Source organism: Haliaeetus leucocephalus, unplaced genomic scaffold (assembly GCF_000737465.1).
Source record: "Haliaeetus leucocephalus isolate CR32 unplaced genomic scaffold, Haliaeetus_leucocephalus-4.0 Scaffold763, whole genome shotgun sequence".
NCBI classification, from domain to species: Eukaryota; Metazoa; Chordata; class Aves; order Accipitriformes; family Accipitridae; genus Haliaeetus; species Haliaeetus leucocephalus.
Genome location: NW_010973199.1, coordinates 1,095,938 through 1,116,828, shown reverse-complemented (window position 1 = coordinate 1,116,828; position 20,891 = coordinate 1,095,938). Strand labels below are relative to the sequence as shown.

The 20,891-nt window shown below is 36.1% G+C and overlaps 1 protein-coding gene across 1 annotated transcript; it reads left to right on the top strand.

The window, feature by feature from the left end:
- The first annotated feature begins 1,980 nt into the window (after window positions 1-1,980).
- Window positions 1,981-20,668, top strand: MLC1 (megalencephalic leukoencephalopathy with subcortical cysts 1). The gene is made up of 12 exons (XM_010581271.1): window positions 1,981-2,028; window positions 2,721-2,904; window positions 5,044-5,133; window positions 7,223-7,276; window positions 7,373-7,474; window positions 13,068-13,169; window positions 14,125-14,196; window positions 14,671-14,787; window positions 15,730-15,786; window positions 16,785-16,907; window positions 17,923-18,090; window positions 20,094-20,668. The coding sequence occupies exons 2-12, from the start codon at window positions 2,725-2,727 to the stop codon at window positions 20,166-20,168; spliced, it is 1,140 nt and encodes a 379-aa protein (XP_010579573.1). The 5' UTR covers window positions 1,981-2,028; window positions 2,721-2,724; the 3' UTR covers window positions 20,169-20,668.
- Window positions 20,669-20,891: the final 223 nt, after the last annotated feature.

Genomic DNA, 20,891 nt, shown 5'->3' with positions numbered 1-20,891 from the left:
GGTCTTTTTAGAAAAGTGCTGAGGGAGTGACAGCTTCCACTTCTAGATACATTGATTTAAAGCATTTTAACTACTGTTTTCTTTCACTAAGATTCCTGTGGAGCGCAGGCAGAGGAGTGTTGGTTGGCAAAAACGTGACAGGTGAATAAGTTGTTTTTCTGGAGGAGTGATTATACATGCATAAATTCCTGTCTGAAGGTCCTGTAGTTTGTAACAGCCTTCCCAGGCTGTGCTTCTCAGGAATCTTACTGCAAGAAAATGGCCTAGGCAGAAAAGATCAGTGTTCAGTCTGGATGTCCTTTAAAAGTAACTCCTTTAGAGTAGAAACTGAACTGTGAAGTTTAAGTGTTTTCATTGACACTGATGCCAAATGCAGAGGATACAGTAACTGTGTCATGAACCTCTGTGCAAAAAGGAAGACGGCAAATACTGAGAAGTGCACAGGAAAATGGGCAGAAGGAATTTCAACATAACTTGAGGAAACACGGTAGTGCCTGCCACGCTTGAGAGAGGGAGCTTTCAGGTGTAATACTGGCTGAAACACTTGGAGTTGCGAATAAAAATTTCTAGAGTTTGAGCCCTGCTCTGTTTAGTGGTGCAGGACTTTATGAATTCTTTTTGTTCAAAGAGATTAGATCAAGTAAATACCTGAATATCTCACCAACTTAGTGTAAAAAATAAGTTGATCTCCCTAAATTGGTGGAAAGAGTTAAAATATGATCTATTTTTTATCTATGGTAATTTGTGTTAGAGCAAACCAGTACCTAGCATTCATTGAAAAAGATGTGAAGTATTACCCATTTTCCATTAAACCATAGTCTTTGAAAAGTTACAGATAATGGAAATATTTGCATAGTGTTTCCTCTGTGAACAGAGGAACAGAAGGGCTTAATTACTTAAGACAGTTTTTCTTGGCTACACAGTCTATTTTTTCCTCCTTTTCTAACACAGTTTTACAGCTGTGTCTAGCGCTGTGTATGGTGTATTTATTTCCATGTTTCAGTCTATTAAAACAACTGTAACACTTCAATATTCTTTCAGTATTGTCTGACATTATGAGAAGAGCAAAATCTGCAGTCCATACAAACTGAGAAGTAGTGCTGTTCTGAAGGTTTTTTAGCATACTTTAAAGGTGATGCCCTTCAGAGTACTGAAGATTTAATTGTGTCTTGGTTACAAGAGTGTTTAAAGTTCAGACAAAAGTCCCTGTCATTGCTGTAGCTGTCAAGGTGCCAACATCTTCAAGATAAAAGCCTTTTTTTTTTTCATTGCCTAATAAGCAGGAGGACTGGATCCAATGTATGCTGGCCATTGCATGTCACTGCTGCCTGCTAGATTTAAAATATGTTGTTTAGTCATCATGGAGTTCTGTAAGTATGAATGTCAACATGATTCAAGTGTGCAGGGTTTATCTGAATGCTCTAGAAAACTAGGGTTAGTACAAAAAGATGAAGAAGAGTTCTACAGTGGAGATAATATTCTTGACAAATTTCTAACCTCTAACTTTCTAACCTCCCAAACTTGTTGGGATACTTGAATACTTGAATTTGTATCTGTAGTTTATTCTAGGAGAATAGTGCATTGTAAGTAGCTTTTGCTCTTTTGAAACAAGAACTAGATTGTTGAATATTGTTAACACTGGCTATTATAATAACTAAAACTGGTAAACTATGAGGAGGGTTTTATTTAAGATGCCAAGTAAGGGGTAGTACTCAAATAAAAAAGAGACTTGAAACTTTTTAAATTTATTGGTCTGATTTGGAAGCAGCCCTATGAGAATGTAGTACAGTAATTTTCTAGTGTGTTCTGTTAATTAAAATTCAGGAGGCATTTTCCTGTTCCCTGGCTTAGCTGAAGTTTTTGCTGTGCTTTTGTTCCATATCTGAATAGATGTTGTTGAAAGCCAAAGTGTAAGGGAGAACTTTTCAAAGACAGCATGACTCACTGAACGGTGAGAATATCACAAAGTGCACAGGCAGCTGTGTTCACAAGACTGTTTTAAACTGACAGTTAACTTTTCATTTGAAGGTAAGCATGAAGGTTTTTAACTGTTGAAAAATCTGCAATAACTTAATTCTAATATAAGATACTCCTCCAGGTATTTGAACAGATTGGCAAGCAGTGAGATGAATAAAAAAGGGCTAAGTGAACAAGAGAAATGCTTAATATTGGGTAAATTAAAAACAGTTTGCTGTAGCTGAGCTATTGTGAGTATATGAGTTCATCGGACTCATAGTGAAGTCTGTCATTTTAGATACCTGATAAGAAATGTTAAGATCAAATCAAAGTTAATAGCCAAACATGTTTAAATATCTTTTCTGTCCTAGAATTAAAAAAAAAAAAAAAAGAAAAAAGCTTTGGTTATAGAGTTACCCTCAAACTAAACACCTCCAAAAATGGTTCTGAGATCTTGAAATAAAAGTCTGTTGAGGTATCATAGATACACCAACTTTCATTTTGTTGGTATTTATACTGTATTATTATGAACTGTGGCTATAAGATGTAATTTACTTACTGTATGCAAGTAAGTTGTTAGAATGCTTACATATTTCGAAATGTAAATACAGCTCATTACTAAATATTGCTTTTACTTATTTTATCTTAAGTAGACAAAATCATTGTTGAGCACTGGTCTGAGTATGTGAAGGAACTAAATTATATTTTTGTTTTTTCTTCATCATTTGCATTTCCGTTATTATTACTTAATTGCCTTTGTGAAGTGTTATGACCAGGGAAGAAGGTTACAGAGAAGAATTTAGCTATGACAGGATGCCAACTTTGGAGCGGGGAAAGCAAGAGAATGGAAATTATATACCAGATATCAAATCCAGTGACCTTCAGCTATCAAAGAGGCTGCATCCTTGCTTTAGCTACAGAACATGGATCTTTTCTTTGCTGATGGGAGTAAGTACTTTAAATGATACAAAATTTGAAAATGTAGGTAATGTCTCGATGCCTAGTAAGCTGTTCTGTTTCACATCATTTGGGAACTCAGAATTTCATCACTGATAGTATTGAATATAAATATTTGTACAGAAAGGAACATATTTAACAAATTTAGAATGTAACACTTAATTGACTAACAGTATTGTTTGGATAATTCTGCACTAATCAAAGATGCTATACGAAGGCTGGTTTTTATCTTTAATATTAATCATATAGCATAAACATAGAATAACTATGGTAGTGGTAAATATCAACCCATATGTATGTATAAGCTGTGCCTTTTGTGAAAGAATGTAGTGTCCTCATCGTATGCATTCTTTTAACATATTTTTAATTGTTAATAGTGTTTTGGCATTAAAAATATGTATCCTACTTAACTGCCACATTCATCTGTCAAGGTTCAGTAATCATGTAGTTATTTGGTAGAATCTTCATGTAGGGAGGTATATATTTGTGTTTCTTACATGAATGTCACAGTGATTTGAATTTTTATGTCACTGCTAGAATCATAGGACACTGATCTTGCATGTACATCATATGCTTCTTCATGTTCTGAGCCAAGTTAATTAAAGTTCATTATAGCAATTAGAATTTGATCTTTTCTTTTTCTGTCAGTTTGTGTGTTTTGAAGAGTAATTTTTATTAAGAGCTAAAAATGTTTCACTGTTAACGTGGTAATTACTTGTTTTTGTACAGTGAATAAAAGTATTGCGTTATTTTCATGGAAACAGCTGAAAATTTTTTCCTTTCTGACAATCTGCAAAACTTGGATTTCCTTTCATATGTGCTGTTACATAAAAAGAGAGCAAAAGAAGAGCTGGCTTTCTTTGCATTAAATTTTCTCAAAATTAATTGTCAGAAAGGACAACTGTCTTCAATTAGTTTTTTCCTTTTTACTGAGTTGTTGTGAATGATTGAAGATATTAATGTTTACTGATCATTTGCTGAAGTCATATTCTCAAGAAGCATGAATTTTATGGATAAATGAAAATGCAGTTTTATTAATAAGCTAATCCAATAAATTCCAATTAAATTTTTCTCCCAAGTCTTATAGTGGTTCATCTCTCTCAACTCTTCTGAAAGACAGTGTCCAGAAAGGAAAGTCTGTATGCTGAGCAACAGAAGTCATACTGAACAGAACTGTCTACTTCAGGGAGCAGTTGCAAACCATAGAGTGACATCAAAGTGGCTGCCAGTATGGGCTGTTCTTGTGCAGGAACAATTCAATATGCTTCAAGCAAAATTTCAAGTTGTGTTCTATAAATACTGTTCTTTCAGTCTGCCAGAACTCTCTGTGTGTGTGCTTATACACGCACGTATGCTATCCTTATTTTCTGTTATTTTTTGAGAAGGACTTTTTAAAGACCCCCATAATTTTGTAACATGAAAAAAATGCCCCAATAAAACAAAAGAGCCATTCTGTCTGTCATCTTCCCCAGCCCCTTCAAAGAAATGCCTACTCAGAGGAGCAACAAGCAAAAAGAAAAAATGTTAGTAGAATACACTAATTGTTTATTGCTGAGAGTGTAACTCTGATAATAATGAAATAAATGGAATAGTTAGCAAGGGAACAGTAGGAGTTGAACACTTATGGGTGTGTCACTGGACCAAAGCAGGAAGAGAGTTTGGAGGGAGGCAGGAATGTAGGTGGAGGAATCTTTATCAGTGTATCCTGATATTATTTTTGTTACTGTGTTCTAGTTGGTAATTGCCCAGCAGCCCATACACATAATGAATGTTGGTGGCGCCAAGCAGAGAATGCAAATAGAGGCTTAGTTGAGGTTTCTGAAACATTTTTACGACCAAACACTGCTATTACCTTTTGAGCATTTTATTAGGTATTTGCCAAGTCAGAGCACAATGCTTGATTCAAACATGATTATATCGTTCGGTGCTAAGTCTTGGTAACCAGCAAAACATCTTCAGAACTCAGCATGTTTTGATATTTTTCTTCAACATTATTCACACAAAGATTGCATTATTAAGTGTTCAACAGTAGCTTAATTTGAAAGGAGTTACTGATTTCTATCTGACTAGTTGCTTTTTTAAGAAAAATAGTTTTATTCATATTAAATTATCTTATTTGTTGCTTTGCAGACTTGTCTCCTTATTACTTCTGGATTTTCACTATATCTGGGAAATATTTTTCCATCTGAAATGGATTATTTACGTTGTGCAGCAGGTTCAGTAAGCATTCTTAATTATTTGCTGTGGCTGTTTGACAGCAAGATCAATAGTAAATAATTTTTATGGGTTTATTGTCTTTTATTCTGTCTGTCTTTTTACTACTAACTTTCTTCATGGAAGATTTAATTCTATTTAACAGTTCATTAAATGGGTTTTAATCCCATGGTTAAAGGAGTGATGGTTGTCATAAAGACAACTGGTTTGTGCTACTATTTTCATTAACCAGCTTACCACTGGCATGCAGTAGTTATCTGCATGAACAGTTTTTGTGTGCTTGATTTAAGAAAATTTGCGTTGTTATCTGTTTAGGGAATTTCCTGGCTAAATGGTATCAGAATGTATTTCAGATTGTATTTCAAAGTATTACTTTTTAAGTTTATTTTGCCATAATATCCAAGTACTGAAGCAGACTAAAGTTTTCTTGAATATTATTATTTTATTAGTAAAATATGCGTTAAAGGTGTCTGACATTTTCTGAAGTCCAGTATTTTTTACTATATTTTTAAGACTCATATTTTTTACTGTATTATATATGCTTAATCTACACTTTAGATTTATGTGCATAAGATAAGTATGATGTACTTGCTTTGTTCATGGCAGGATTCTGTTCTGTCATTTTTATCTTTGCAACTTGACTTGTAGATTTGTTTTAAATTAGCTGCAAGACTAATGCTTTACTTTAAACAAACAAGTTCCAGGAGTTTCTCTGTGTATGAGTTGTCGCTTATGTTTCTGCTAGAGGTGTTAGAATAAAGTTAAAGCAGTTTTTGAAATTAGTATCTGCAACATTAGTGTTAGTTACTGAGATGCCTCTTTTTTTGCCCCAAGTCTTGTCTCTTTGAACTTTGTATTTATGGGGAATTTCCAAAGATCCGGTAGATGCAGAAGGTTATCACGTTGGGTTTGAATGGCTTGCTGTGGGTAAAGATGTATACTTTTGGGTGTCTGTATGTGAGCAAGGTGTTACAGCTCCTACTATAGATAATGGAGTCAATATAGCTGGAAGAGCCTAGAGAGCTGCATAGCCAATTAACCACTAAGTGTCTAGTTTAGCATGAGCTGAATTGCTCTCTAGACTTTTTTAACCATCTTGACTAGTAGTAGGATTCAGTTGCTTAAACATAGTCATGCAGTGTTCTAGAGACTCTAGGCATCCAGGACATAAAAGGATGTTTTAAAGATGTTAAATACAGGTAATTTAGGTGTTAAGGAAGTGCTGCCAAGAATTTTAAATGTCAATATTAATCTAGTTATAGTGGTTCCATTGTTAAGCCATCAGCATTCAGATGTATGAAAAGGTAATTAGTAAAGAAATGCAGCATTTTTTACATGTTTCCATGTTAAATAATGAATCATTTTTAATAGTTTTAGTTGAGTATGTTTTTATTTTCCTTATTAGTATGTTGTAACATTATGTATTTCTGTAAAATAGAGTTGGATCTGTAATGGTACTGTACCTGTTGTGGTGGGGAACTGCTAAGGGATAGAGAAACTACTTTGTGAAACTTTTCTTTTATGCATGATTTTCCCATTTAGCTCTGTCCTTCAGTATAGAAACACAGTTGCTGGTGAACATAGTGGAGATCCCAGGCACGATTCTTAAAGTGTAATTTGACTCAACAGATCAGTTTTAACAAAGTTCTTCAGAACTGTGTTGAGACCAGCCAAATTTTAGCTTACGCAACCATGACTTTGTTTGTTTAAAAGAATGTGGAGGCCCAGTTTGGGAGTAGCAGTATTTTTCTTTTCCTGCTCAAGGTTCTCAGGCCTTCTAGAGTTAATTTAAACTAACACAGGCATGAAATGCCTCATGAAAGACTTTCTTTCTTTCCTTTACTCATCGCGTTGTGCTGGGTAGCTAGTCAGAACTGAGGGATATGGAAGGCATATTTAAACCCCTTGTAATCCTCAGATACCGATTGTAATTAATGAGCTCAGACAAGAGTGACAGACTTTCCTCAGAGTTTCTGATCTGTTTGTCTAAGTTAACTGAAATATGAATTCAGACCAAATAAATTACATGTATAGAAATATATATAAAATTCTTTGTGCAGAATATCCCACTAGTCTTCTCTTTTAATTTTCCTAGTGTATTCCTTCAGCAGTTGTGAGCTTTGCTATAGCAAGGAATAAAATTAACGTGGTAAGTATAAGATTTTATTGGCAGTTATATGCCTCCCCCCCCCCGCCCCCCCCCGATTAAAATGAGAGAGAAACCCATTCTGAAACTGTTTTTCAGATACCCAATTTTCAGATTCTGTTCGTCTCTACCTTTGCTGTTACAACAACGTGTTTAATTTGGTTTGGATGCAAACTTGTCCTTAATCCATCAGCTATAAATGTAAGTTAACTAAAACAATTACTAATTAATGCTACATTTATCTTTTGTTTAAAAAAAAGCGGGGGGGGGATCAAATGTAATTAAATTGTTGTCAATACCCCAGTATTCCCACTTAGTCTGTGAGGAGAGATCATCTAGCAGTAACTTTACTTTTCTGAGTAAGACAAGACTGGAAAATTGACATTGGAGATGAAAACTTACATGGCTAAAAGATGCACAGTATAGCTAACTTAGAGGAGATTAATATGGAAATGACTTTCCTGTCTTGTATTCAAAGTTTGAAAACATGAATTAGATCTTCAAATGTGATCCAGTTTGATCAACTGACTATTTTTCTATTGACTGTAGCAAGTTTTGTTGGTTTTTTTTTGTTTGGGGTTTTGTTTTGTTTTGTGTTTGGTTTTTTTTTTTGGTTTTTTTTTTTCTGAAAGAGCAGGGTCAGAAGAGAAAATTGAAAATGAATTAGTAGCTCATCTGTAGATTAGCCAGTTTTTAGGGTTGAATTTTACTGAAATGAGAAGTTGTCCCAAACAGTTCTACTTCTAGGACATTTCATCATCAGACTAAGTACAATCCTTTCCTGGACCTTCTTCAATGGATAGTTTTGCTTGTGAGGCCACCAGGAAAGAAACTTTTGATGAACATTTTTCTTATACATCATCAACAAAGAGAATGGAACAGTTACATCATTTGAAGCACACATATTTCATGCTGGGAAAAGTTCACTGGTTTTGAGTCACAACCTTTTAACATCTGTCTTTGGTAGTCTGAGCCAAACAGTAGAACTATAAGGTGGTTTTGGTTTTTTTTGCTATAGTAAAATATTTCAAGACCTCTATACTACATAAGAATACTACATGTATGAGTAAATAGCATAGCAATAGGTATTATCATTGATGAATGTTCATAATAGACTATCACAGAATAGCGGTACTCAATGCAACTACGTCATACATTTTGTATGAAGGTTAATGACTGTTCTCATGTGCTATTGTTCAGTTCTTCTCCCCCATCATAACAGCTGTTGTGATACTAAATGCTCAGCAGTAATAATAGCTCCCTATAATAATATAGCAGATCTGAATTAGTGTTAGTAACAAAAGACTTTTCTAACAGAAAAACAGTGCAGAGATGGAGTTTGCATTGGAGTTATCTATGTTAGTTTAATATCTGATTAGCTCCAGATTTCACAGATGTTGAACTTTCAAATTAACTGTGTTTACTTCCCCTTAGAAAGTGCAGTATATTAGGCCAATACTTACAAACCTGCTTTTTAAATTGGGTAACTAAGTCTAGCTTCACATTTCTGTGTAGCTGGCCCAATTTTCAGAGAGATGGAGGACTGCAGTCAGTCGGAGCTGTGGAGAATTAGGACTCTGGACAGTCAGATCACTTGAATTCAAGTAGTGCTGGCTTTAGATGTGGGCAGTTTTGCCCTATGTTTGATGGGACAATGTCATGGCCCCCTAGGTTCTGTGTATATCTCAGGACAGTTTACACCAGTCAATTCTTTGCGCAGCCTTTGCTAGCTTATTGCTAGTGTAGCAGTTCACTCTTGCATTTGCACCCTCAAGTGTTTTAGGCTGTTGGGGATGAATGAATTATGTACAAGACATGGGGGGTACTGCCTTTTCCCTTCTTTTCTTGGTAGAGAGTTCAAATATTATAAACCAGTCCAAGCATTCTGAGAGAAAACAGCAGAGAAGTGTCACTGGAGACTACCAGACCCCTTGCATCCCCTTCCCATGGTAGACAGTATCACAGCACTGTCGGAACAGTGGAGGGCTATGTCTGCTCAGGAAAGGTGGGCCCAGGGGACTCATTTTGCTACCACAATAAATAGTTATTTTGTCATGAGCCCCAGTGTGACAAAATCAATTTTGCTTATGCTCTTGAGAAGCTTGGAGCTGGCCCTGTGTGTAAGAGCTTAACTTTAGTTGCATACTTCTGAAGTGAATAGTTTTTAGATTGCATAAAAACTTGCCTTTTCTATTATTAAATATTAACAGCTTTTGTACTTTCAAGGCAGATCAAACAATTTGAAAAAAGAGTGGAAAAGTGTAAGTGACAAACATTAAATTTATAACAAGGCAAATTCTCTCTTTGCCAAATGTTAGTTATCTACAATAATATCCACATGACATCCTTGGTTACGTGGTTTTAATTCTTTTCACTTGCCTATTGCATGTCCCTACTATGTCGTTGATCAGTGAATAAAGATAATTCAGGATAACAGTGTGTGCAAAGCTGGCTCTGAAGCTTTTTTTTGAACCTTTCTGTCTTAAGAGTTATTCATGGTTCTGACTTGCTCTCCTCTTTGAAGGATACTGTTTCAGTGAGACAGTCTCACTGTTTGGCAGCTCACTGCCAGCTGTTTTCCATTACCCATGTGGTACAAAGAAAATGTAGAATACCATCTCTTTAACTGTTCTTTCATCATCATATTTATTTTCCCTTCCCATGGGAAACTGCACAAGAAAATAATACTCGGTCTGATGCAAAATCACTGTCAGTAGTTTAAAGGCAGTAAGACTCATAAAAAAAGGTAAGTTTATCCAATTAAGAAAATTCACATTTAACCCGCTCTCCTCCCCCTTTATAAAGGACCTGGGTAATACTTCATTAGTGTTACTCATGTTGATGGATAACTCTATGAAATTCCTTTAGATGGATAAATGGAATGCAAGATACAAGCCATGTCCTAGACTGTGGCTGTGTGACACCACTCCAGTAGGGTGCAGTTCTGTAGTTAGTACACTATCAACAGGAAGGATATGATGTGTCAAAGATGCGAACTGCCACTGCTGCCACTCTGTTCCTTCCCAGCTCTTGGAGTAAGAAGCCTGATGGACAAAAATGAGTGGAATCTCATGCATACTGGCCACTGCAACTGAAAGTGTTCAGAGCTTGAACAGGATTCAAATTAACTCCAAATTGAGTACATACATTTATTGTCTCCTTGCGAGTTGAGTGTACCTCCATTATAGTTGAGATGATCCAGTCGCTGGGACCCTGCCATACGATCTTGTTGCCTCAGTACAGATGGCTAAGGCAGGATTCCGTGGCCTGAACTTAGATGTCTCTTATTTTAAAAGTGCTGTGAGATATTCTGCCTGACTGCTGCTTCTGCTCTGGATGGGTGAGAATCTCCTACCAGTCCTTTATCATACATCCCATTCATGCAGGCACGTTCAATATGCTTGAGTATTTCGTATGGCACTAGCAGCCAGTATAATTGAACCCCACTCCTAGTGACTGGTTGGCCAAGTAGCTTTTGGGGTTCCCTCTCTTGTCCGTAGAGACTAGGTCTCCACTGATAGTAGTGGAAGTGTAGGCAATGTGGGTGAACACAGATACTGGAGTGTAGATTTAGCTGCCTAACCATAAGTGTGTGTCTCCATTAGGGATGTGCTGGCTTGTCCTGCCTTGCTCCACCTGCTGATGCAAGAGGGCATGTCTCCTTTAGGTCATCTGTCATTATTTGTCAGACCTGTGCAGGTGTCTTGAAACATCTTGAAATATCTTAAATCATGTTAAAAGTATGCATTTAAGCAACTGTGTTGAACTTTAAATTATTTAATGTTGAAATTAATTCAACCCTTTCATATAGTTTCAGTGAACCATGTTTTTAATATCTGTTGCAGGTTCAGAGCAAGTTGGATTCGGGTTGTACTAATCTACTACTTTCTACCCAGTTGCACTTGCATGTTCTTTAGTCATGGAAGAGGATTAGGGACACGGCTTATTTGGTTCTCTGCATCTGTTGATAGATTTTATGTACAGTGGTAGTTGTAGAGAGAATTTTCTTTGGTGCTTAGAAATCTAACGTTGAATTTCCCATTGTTACAGATGGTATAAAAAAGTACTTACTTCTAGTTTTAGCTGTATTTCCGTTTAAAAAATAAAAGCAAAACCACCTAAACTCCAAAACTGGAGATAAGATATTTTTACTTTGGTCTAGGGACATTGAACTAATTTTATGAGTGGAAGGCTCTGTCTGATATTCTAGACATGTCATACCAGAAAAAACATACTGGAAAGGTAAAAGTTGGATTAAAGAATCTAATTTATTTACTATTACTTTTTCAATTTCTGTCATTTACTACTTATAGCATTAAATGAGCTAGCACTAAATGAGCTAGTCCATCAATGTAGTTACACTGGTTCTGGACTTAAACTTGTACGTCTACTTGGCACTGCAGTGTATAGTGTGGCCTTGCCAGCCCACGTCAGTACCAGCAGTATGTGTCAAAACACATCCAAATCATGGGAATTTATGGGCTCGATTAAATTGTTCTGCAGGCCACGTTTGACACATCTTCTTTTGCCAAATAATGTCTTTACTCTTTATGCTAGCACTTTCCCTAGAAGCTTACCACTATGACATTTATTGCTGTTTGTGGCTCTAGTACAACTGTACAGTCTGTTGTGTACTGCAAGGCACATAGTTCCAATTATGATTTCCTGAGAAGGATGAATTTCAGTGCCCAAAAAAGCCTCTCAAATCTGCTACTTATAATCTTTTTCAAAAAACATGTGCTGCAAGATACGTGTCAGAGAAAAACTGAGATTTGATCATCTACAAAGCAGGTCTGACATAAGGTAACAATAGAATTCTGTTCTAAGTCATTGAACAATGCTTTGCTGTAATTGTATAGGTTCTGAATGGAGTCAGTTCTCCCTGAACTTTTGGTACTTTGCCCAGTGGCCTGATCTAACCACCAAATGTTTTCTTGGGCTGCCAGTGGAAAAACGTGGTGTTTTTGAAGACAGAGGGGGATCCACTCTGCCTAACTTGCATGCCTCTAGGAAATGGTTCAGCCCATGTAGAGTAGGTATCTAGCTCTTTTCATGAGGCAATAAGGAACCAAAGAGAAATGTTAAGTATTACATTCACTGATTTGTCTCTTGAAGATGAGCAATGGCAGGAGGACTGGCAGCATCCGTGTTTTTACAAAATAATGTAGTCTGTGAGACCTGCAAGAGTTATGAAACCACAAAGAGTGTTCATCAGTGCTCTACTAGCACTAGGTAGAGCACATAGGAGTCTTGGCCCAGGTCTTTGGATTGTGTTTTCATTCAGCATTAGACATTGTATTGCACCATTTGGATTGCAGCATAGGGGCTGGGAGCCTGTGGCCCTCCTTCCCTCCTGCAGTGGATTGCCTTAGCTCCTGGGCTACTTAGGCTTGCTCTTATTTGTCCTCTTTCTGTTCCTGTGAATCTTCCATGATTTGCTGCAGTGTTCTGGTTTCACAGGGAATGTCCTGCAAAATGCAAACATACCCAGCAATCACCCTCTTGTCATTAAGTGCTCTTCTGGAAGACAGTGATAAAATCTTCAGGCAAAACATTCACATAAATGAAAGAAATGTTACTTTCTTAGGTTAGGCATTCTGAGTATCATGTAGACAGCTAAGTGTTGTCCTAGAAATTAATCAAGAACCAAGAAAAAAGTTAACAAGATATCTAATTAATAATGTCTAAATGTCACAGAAAATAGTCAGCCTACTGGATCCTGCTAGAACCCAGCCCCTCCTTTATTTTTAGTATGGAAGTTGTAACTCATTTATGTCTGGGATTTTATTGACAGATAAATTTCAACTTGATTCTACTTATTCTGCTGGAAATCTTCATGGCAACTACTGTAATCATTTCAGCTAGGTCTACTGAAGAGTGCTGTATGAGAAAGAAAGTAGGTACCCTTAAGGATTAAAAATGTCTTTTTTTTTTTTTTGTGTGTGTGTTAAAAAATATTTGATTTTTCCTGTATTACATACATTGACAAGTTACTGGAGACTCCAGTATATAACTTCATATTACATGGTAAAACTAGATTTGAACAATAAATAAAAGGACTGTACTAACCAATAACAGCCTCTTCTATCTCTAAGAGTGCAATGGGCCCTCTGCAAAATGAACTGTTGCTATTATACAGCACGGGGTTGTTTGAATATCTTACGAACAGGCATGGCAAATGTTTTATTTCTGTTTTGTAGAACAAAACTTATTGATGTATAAAACATTAGAATACTGTGATTTTTATGTGTGCAAGCAATACCTTTTTGAAGCCTGAGGTGGAGAAAGCATTCGTCATGTATGCCAGTTTGGTGGCATCTGGACAACAAATATTGGCTTCAGGATTTGGGGCTATAGATAAAATTTTCTTTAGTCACAAGTGCTCTCCCAAATCCCACCCTCATTTTTCTACAACAGTACTTCTTTTAGGTACTAATGAAGCAAACGTGCTGTGCCATTTTGTGTTCCAGTAGTAGTATTGCTTGCTAGATAAAGTTGTGTAGTGTACTGTCCTCCTTCAGTTACTGTTTATCCATATCAGTAAAATCTGAAGGCTCAGGAAGAAAGTATGTATTTTGAAGGTGGAAAGAGGAGACAAGATGACCATATTCCATTGTTGAACAGTGGTTGTATAACAGGTCATCTGGGACTACCTCATTTGTTTTTAATGTGAGTGATGTGGTCTGACACTAGCGAACACTGTGGTGGGTCACTGCCAGCTCTGATGGGCCAGCCAGACATTGCATGGCACCGTTAAGACCTGTAACAGGTACAAGTTGTACAGGATATTAGAAAGAAATGTATTGCTTTGTGTGGTTTTTTGATCATGATTTTTTTTTATTCACCTCTAGAATACTGCACATGACAGTACCATTGTTTTGAGCAATGTCAGCTTTCCTACTCGAATTCTGAAGTCATACTCAGTAAGAAAAGTATTGTTTTCTTTCATTAAATCCATTTGTTCCTTTATGTTTCTAACTGCTAAGCTTCTTTAAAGCCACGAAGGGATCAGTGTAGGTAAGAGCTGAAAGAATAAAAACAGAAATGAGAGATATTTCTTAAAATATTTCCTTTTAGAATATTGCAAAATAAATGGTAACTGCTGTGTATAATAGGAAGGAGACTACTTAATGACTGAAGGATAAATAGTGTAAACTGAACTGTTGTTCAGTGGAGCTAATAAATGAGAGCATAAATATGTATAATGAAGCTGATCTTGTTTTCACTTAAGCCAGCTGGAGTTTTGCAGTATTTTAGATCTGAAAAACATTAACTTCATGCATAGCTAATAGCACAAATGCATTTTTTTCCTTCCAGTGAGTTCCTTTCTATATGCAAATAGGAAATTTGGTGTTCAAATGCACTGTTAATAATTTGCGTGCTCTTCTTTGTTTTAGGTAATTGAGGTGATTATTGGAATTTCGTCAGTATTTGGTGGAATAATTGCTTTGAATATGGATGTTCTAGTCTCAGGTCCATATCTTTCAGTAACATTCTTTTGGATCTTAGTTGCTGTAAGTAGCGCAAAATGAAGGTACTCTTTTAAAACAATGTCTTTGATTTTTTTTTTTTTCCAAATTTTTTTTTTTTTTTTCATTTTTGCCCTCCCTACTGGAATATTTATTTGGCCCTAATACTAAATGGCAATTGCTGCTTAGCAAATGAATTAGCGCTTCAATATACTTAATATATTTATGCAATATGCTTGTTCTATTTTGATTTACAATACTTTGGTTCTTATAAAATGTTCTGATACGTTTTCAGTCCTTAGTTCGGTAAAATGGAAATGAGTAATGAAACCAGGGTATTGGAAGTAAAGTGTTTTGTCAAATAAGTCCTAGGTTTTAGAATATTTCAGGCTGCAAAAAAAAAGTTGAGTTTAGTTTCAGCATGGTAGAATCCTTAGAACATCATCTTTAGCCTGTCAGCCTTAACTGTCTTAAAAGCCTGAGACTGTGATTGGTAACCCTTGTCACTAGTAACAGCCTGTACCTAGGAGCAGTGGATTCATAAAGGATGCTGTGCTACCCTGCTTGCCACAAATTGAACCCGTTGAGAAAGAAGACAATGAACATTAGGTTTATATATGGCTCCCATGTCTGGAAAATCCCTCAGCATGAAGTGGAAAAAGATCACAAACAAGTTTTTCAGCATTCAGAATTAACAAAATTCAGTAGGGTTCATTACGTTTTTATGTAGAGGTGTCAAGTTTTGAGGATTATAATATTTGAGCATGTGTAGGTTTAATACATGATACTTGTTAAATGCAAATTAAATGAAGATTGGTTTTATCTCCATTTCAATAATCAGTTCCTAATACTGTCATAATAAGTCTATACAATTTTACCTTTTCAGGAAATTTAGGATGCGATCTGTGACTAGTGGGAATCACTGTAACTCAGTTGTAATTTTTGTAATTTTCAAGTAGGTAAATATTGTTACGCTTTTTTGTTTAGTGCTTTCCAAGTGCTATTGCAAGTCATGTAGCTGCTGAATATCCAAGTAAATGTCTGGTAAGTGTGTAAAATTCTTGGATTTTGTCATTAGAGTGGAATAATGCTAAGAAAGCCTGCCTGTGATAGTGGGCACTAGTCATATTTGCTCACTTGTTTTCAGTTACTTCTACAAAATGTGACAGAAATATGTAGCATGAGTGTATGCTGATATTCCTGAAAAGAAATCCAGTAGTTCTTTGGAGACTTAATTCCACTAGTGCTAGAAAAGAATTCAGAGGACTGTTAGTTGGGGTTTTTTGTTACTGGTTCCTTTGGAATGGGTAGGAAAATGACATACTTCACATGGTATGCCGCAAACTGCTCTTATGCTCCTGAGCTGAGGTCCCTTGTGTTCTGTCATCTGCATGACTAGCAGCAAGGACTAAGAATATTCAGTAGAGAGTGTATTTATTCCTTGACTGTCCCAGATGTGTAGTTAAGCCTTCTTAAAACATCTGTTTTAAGTTATAATCATGCAACCATATTTAAGTCAGTAATGATGGATGACCACAACTGAAGTCAGAATTTGATCCTGTAGGGATGATATTTGAATGAAAACTCAGCTGCTATTGTATGGCAATAAATTTGCCTCAAAGCACTCAAATGTATTTGCGTAGTTATTTTAGGTTGTAAGTCTGCAATATCTGCTGTTAATTCTCATTATTTCATACAAACTGAACAATAAATGATAATTCTATACTGGCTCTCTAAACTGGGTATTGCTTCCTCTATCTGCATATGAAAGGCACTTTTAAAATCAAACAAAAACCCCGTCATCCATGTTAAATGGAAAATGAATTACAAAACAACAGTGTTTTGGCTAGGAAACAGTCTATTCAAAGCTTGCTTCTGTATCTCTGTGCAGTATGGATGGCTCTTAATGTTTGTCTCATATGTGTGATCTTATACACTTTTACACACTTCTGTTATGCTTGCTTTGAGGAGATATAGCTGACAAACTGAAGTGTTAACTTGTTCTTATTCTTATTTAACATTTATTATCTTTTATTTTTTAGGTTGAGGTCCTGATTGCCATTAGCAGTGTTACCTCTCCATTGTTGTTCACTGCTTCTGCATACTTATCCTTCAGTATCATGCAAGTTGTTGACATCTTTAAAAATTATCCACCTGCTGTTAAAGTATGTATTTTTATGCAATTGGAAAATTAACATCTATCTATTACAGTAGCAACACAAGAATGAATTAGGAAGTATAAGACGACGAGGTACTGCATTATAAAGATTGAATAAAATGTTACAGAAATTATTCAAAAACTCTTTATTTAATGATTTAATTTTAAGTATGTTAAATCTATTGCCACCCTGGAATTATAGGTTTTTTAAAAAAGGGATATTATTCTAAAGAATCAGTAAGAATAATATGTAATATGCTGGCATCCTTGAGGTTTTTATAAATTTGTAGTATATAAATGAAAGATTCTAGGTTTACTTGAAGAATACATTTTTCTGTTTCTTAGGATGTCTACCAACAGTTGGGATTGTAAGCTTACACCTGGATTCATTCAAAGCCTGGCCTGGGGCAGAGAAGAAAAAAAGTTTGCAAATCTTAAAGCATTTCCATATGAAGTGTTACCAGTGCATTGCTGAAGAGCTTTCTAGGGCTTTACCGTCTAAGTGTTTAGCAATCTATGATGATGTTCAGTCCTGCAGTACCAAAAAAAAAAAAAGAAAAACAAGGCAGGTCCAGCCATGGTAACCAGGTTCAGCCGATAGTTCAGTGATTGCCAGACAAGTCCCTAGTAGTGAGGCAGATCCAAGGTCAGTCAGGAATTCAGGTCAGCAGGGCAAGGTTGCAGCCAGCAAGGCACTGGGCCAGGCCCAGGCATAGCTGTGACATTGCTCAGGTCAGAACCAGCAGTGAGGCTTTATATTTCAGAGGATGTTTTCCTCAATTCTGCTCTCTTTCTAGAGGAAAAGATCATTTGGCAAATTAACATTTTATTAAAAATTATCGATCTGTTCTACTTTGAGCAAACTCAGGCACTCAAATTTTAATTGAAGCTTCATGCTGAAATAAACTGTAAATTATAATTTGAGTTAATGAAACCTAGATACAAATCTCAAGAATATGGGGGTGAGAATGGCAGAAAATATTTTATTCAAGTAGTTAACATATTCATGTCCCTATTTTCAGCAATCTTATGATGTACTCCTGTTGCTTCTGATGTTGATGCTGCTAATTCAGGCATGCCTTACTATTGGAACTGTAATACAGTGTGTAAATTACAAGACAAAAATGAAACTACATGATTCATCGTGGACAGCATCACAGGTTAAAAAACAGGAATACAGAACAACAGAGGTATGTATTTATACCCATTGTTAAATTTAAAAATCTGTATTTTAAAAGATTTTTTTGGATAATGTTTTGTGTTACTTAATTCAGATCACAATTAAAAGCTGCTCTTTAAAACTGTGAAGATGTTAATGCACTGGTGAATTTTGTAATAAAGAGATAATATTTTGCTGGTTAAACGATAACTGGAGCATGACAGACACAATATCTGTATGTCTGTGACCAGTCCTGTTAAGAGAAAAAGTTGTAATGTTAAAGCCCCCTTTTGTTCTTATTTGTAGTATGGGCTCCCAATTAGAGATGAGGTTCATCATTGTACTAGGATAAAATGGTAGTCCCTACTCCACAGGATGCAGATCCATAATAGCTGTTTATATGTCAGAATGAAGTTACAGAAAAGATGATGGGCCTTGCATGACCATGTTCTAGTAATAAGATAGCCATCTATTAAGAAAGGAATGGATTTTTACCCTTTCAGTGTGAGCAGAAGTTTTGGGCTATAGAATGAGAGTGTTTGATATAGTTGTACCTTTCCAAGGCCTGCTGTGGGGGAGTGAATTTACTAAGCTGAGTTAGTTCTCTTAAGGTCCCTAAACTTTGAATGGGAAGAGTTAAGAACCTGGAGCGTAGGAACAACAATGGGCAAGCTGAGTGAGTGGCTATCTGTGCTGGACGGTATGAAGTAGTGTGCAGAGGAGGCTGCGTGGAATCCCAGGTCTCTCTGTGTCCTAATTACACTACCAAAGTTGGTCATAAAGATCAGAATTTATATTTCCCTCCATTTCCCTCCTGCAGTTACATGTTCAAGCTATCCTTTCAGATACAGATTTGGCACATACTTTTTTTAGAGCATGGTGGTGCCAGTATTATATTACTGCTACCACTTTTCATGTAGTCATTCAGGGCTAGAGTGCTATTTCAGGGACTGATGGAACCCAGCTTTCTTCATCCCACATAGGTTAACTACATCCATCTCCTAGCACAGCACAGTAGCCCTTAGGCTTTCCTCACCTCTGCTGTACAGAGCAAAGTGCTGTATCTTTAAAGACTAGGAGAGAGTAACTCATGTTAGCTGAATGCTTACTGCATGGCCCAGCGCTAGAGTGCTGGATTCAGTGCCTGCTCTAGAAAGAGCATCTGCATTGAAACGGCACTGGATAGAAAACATTGGGAGCAGGGACTGAAATTCAGTCAAGTCATTATGCAGCTGGTAATGGAAAGTGGAAACTGTGGATTTATGTGCACTCAGGCTGCTGGGGGCATTTGGTGTAGGTTGCTTATTTTCTGGATCTGTGTCCTGAGAGTTATGTACTGTATAAAAGATGAAGCACAGCAGCACTTCCACTGGAGCAAGTCACATTTTAGAGCATAGGTCATGGTATGGCTAAATAGATCTGTTCCGGGGTTTATTTACATAAGTATTCCTAGTTTGTGAGTCACTGAGATATTGGGTGAGAGTTAAATGCTAAAAGGAGCACTTTGTCCAGAAAAGCAAAACCTTTTTGCTTACCTTTTAGTATTGAAACACACAAATATTGTTACAGGTGAAGTTGTAGGTCTCTCTGGCGTCTTAGAAGTCTGTGTTCTTGGGCAAGACCTTGGTTTGCTTGCATGTATATAGGTAAATCTTGCTTCAGTTGGACTGCAGGGGGCTACTTCTGGCTTTGGGTTTAGAGATTAAGGTGCTAGGGCTTTCAGTCACATTTGGGAAAAAATCTTGAAAAAATGTCCTAAGTAACATGTTTAAAATAGGAAATTGGCCAAGTTTCTTTGACCCAAATGTCTCGAGTATTATACAATTTACACTATTATGTTTTATATCGTAAATGTATACTATACAATATACAAAACTATACAATTTACAATGCATAGAATATTTTAATAGCTCTGACTAACTATTCATGTTTACATTCTCCTAGCTTCTCTCAGATATTTATTTGCTTGAACTTCAGTTTTTAACCAAACCATTGTTTCATGTTTCCATTTGTCTGAAATTTGTTTACTTTTAGGTTTCCAATAATACCTTAAAGGATTTTGACAAAGACAAAGCCTGGAAAGCAGTTGTGGTGCAGATGGCTCAGTAGTTTGGATTCTGCAAATGCAGCCAGTACAGTACAACCCAATACAGTAAATCAACTGTTTGAATTAAGGCTTAAAAAATTTTCAGTTTATAAACAGCAATAGAGTTACAGCAGTAGGAGCCAAGGAATAACACAGTAAATAATGTGTCTTTCTAATAATTTTGAAATATATTGATAATACTTTTAACACATCTGTCTTTTCTGTTGGTATCTGTATCCTAGTGTTGCTTTAGAACATACCTTTAGAAAAAAGGTAGTGAGTCATATGGATTTATGCTGATGGCAAAGTAAAATATGACTATGTAGTAGGCTTCATATATTTGCAAGAGATTGTTATAACTGCAGTTATGCAGTCAGTGTAACTGATAAATGCTTTTGTAAAGTTATGAGTACAAGTCATAATTGATATTTTTGCTTATACTTCACTTTTGTAGGAGTTGTAAAGTTGTTTTGCATCTCATTGCTTTTATATAAATAAAAGTCTTTATTATGTGGAAACTCAAGAATGTGGATTGACATTCTAATTGGAGAGGTGAAAACAGAATATTCTTTCCCATTAAGCTTCCATTTCTGGACTGTTAAAGGGGAAGGGGCTTCTTCTGAGTGGCCAGGCACAAAATCTACTAGCCAAAACAAAAAAATAACAAACAGAAGCAATCAGCCAAATAACAGGAGATACTACTGATATTAAGAGTTTTTTTCACCTATGAAAATGTATTTTTAGGA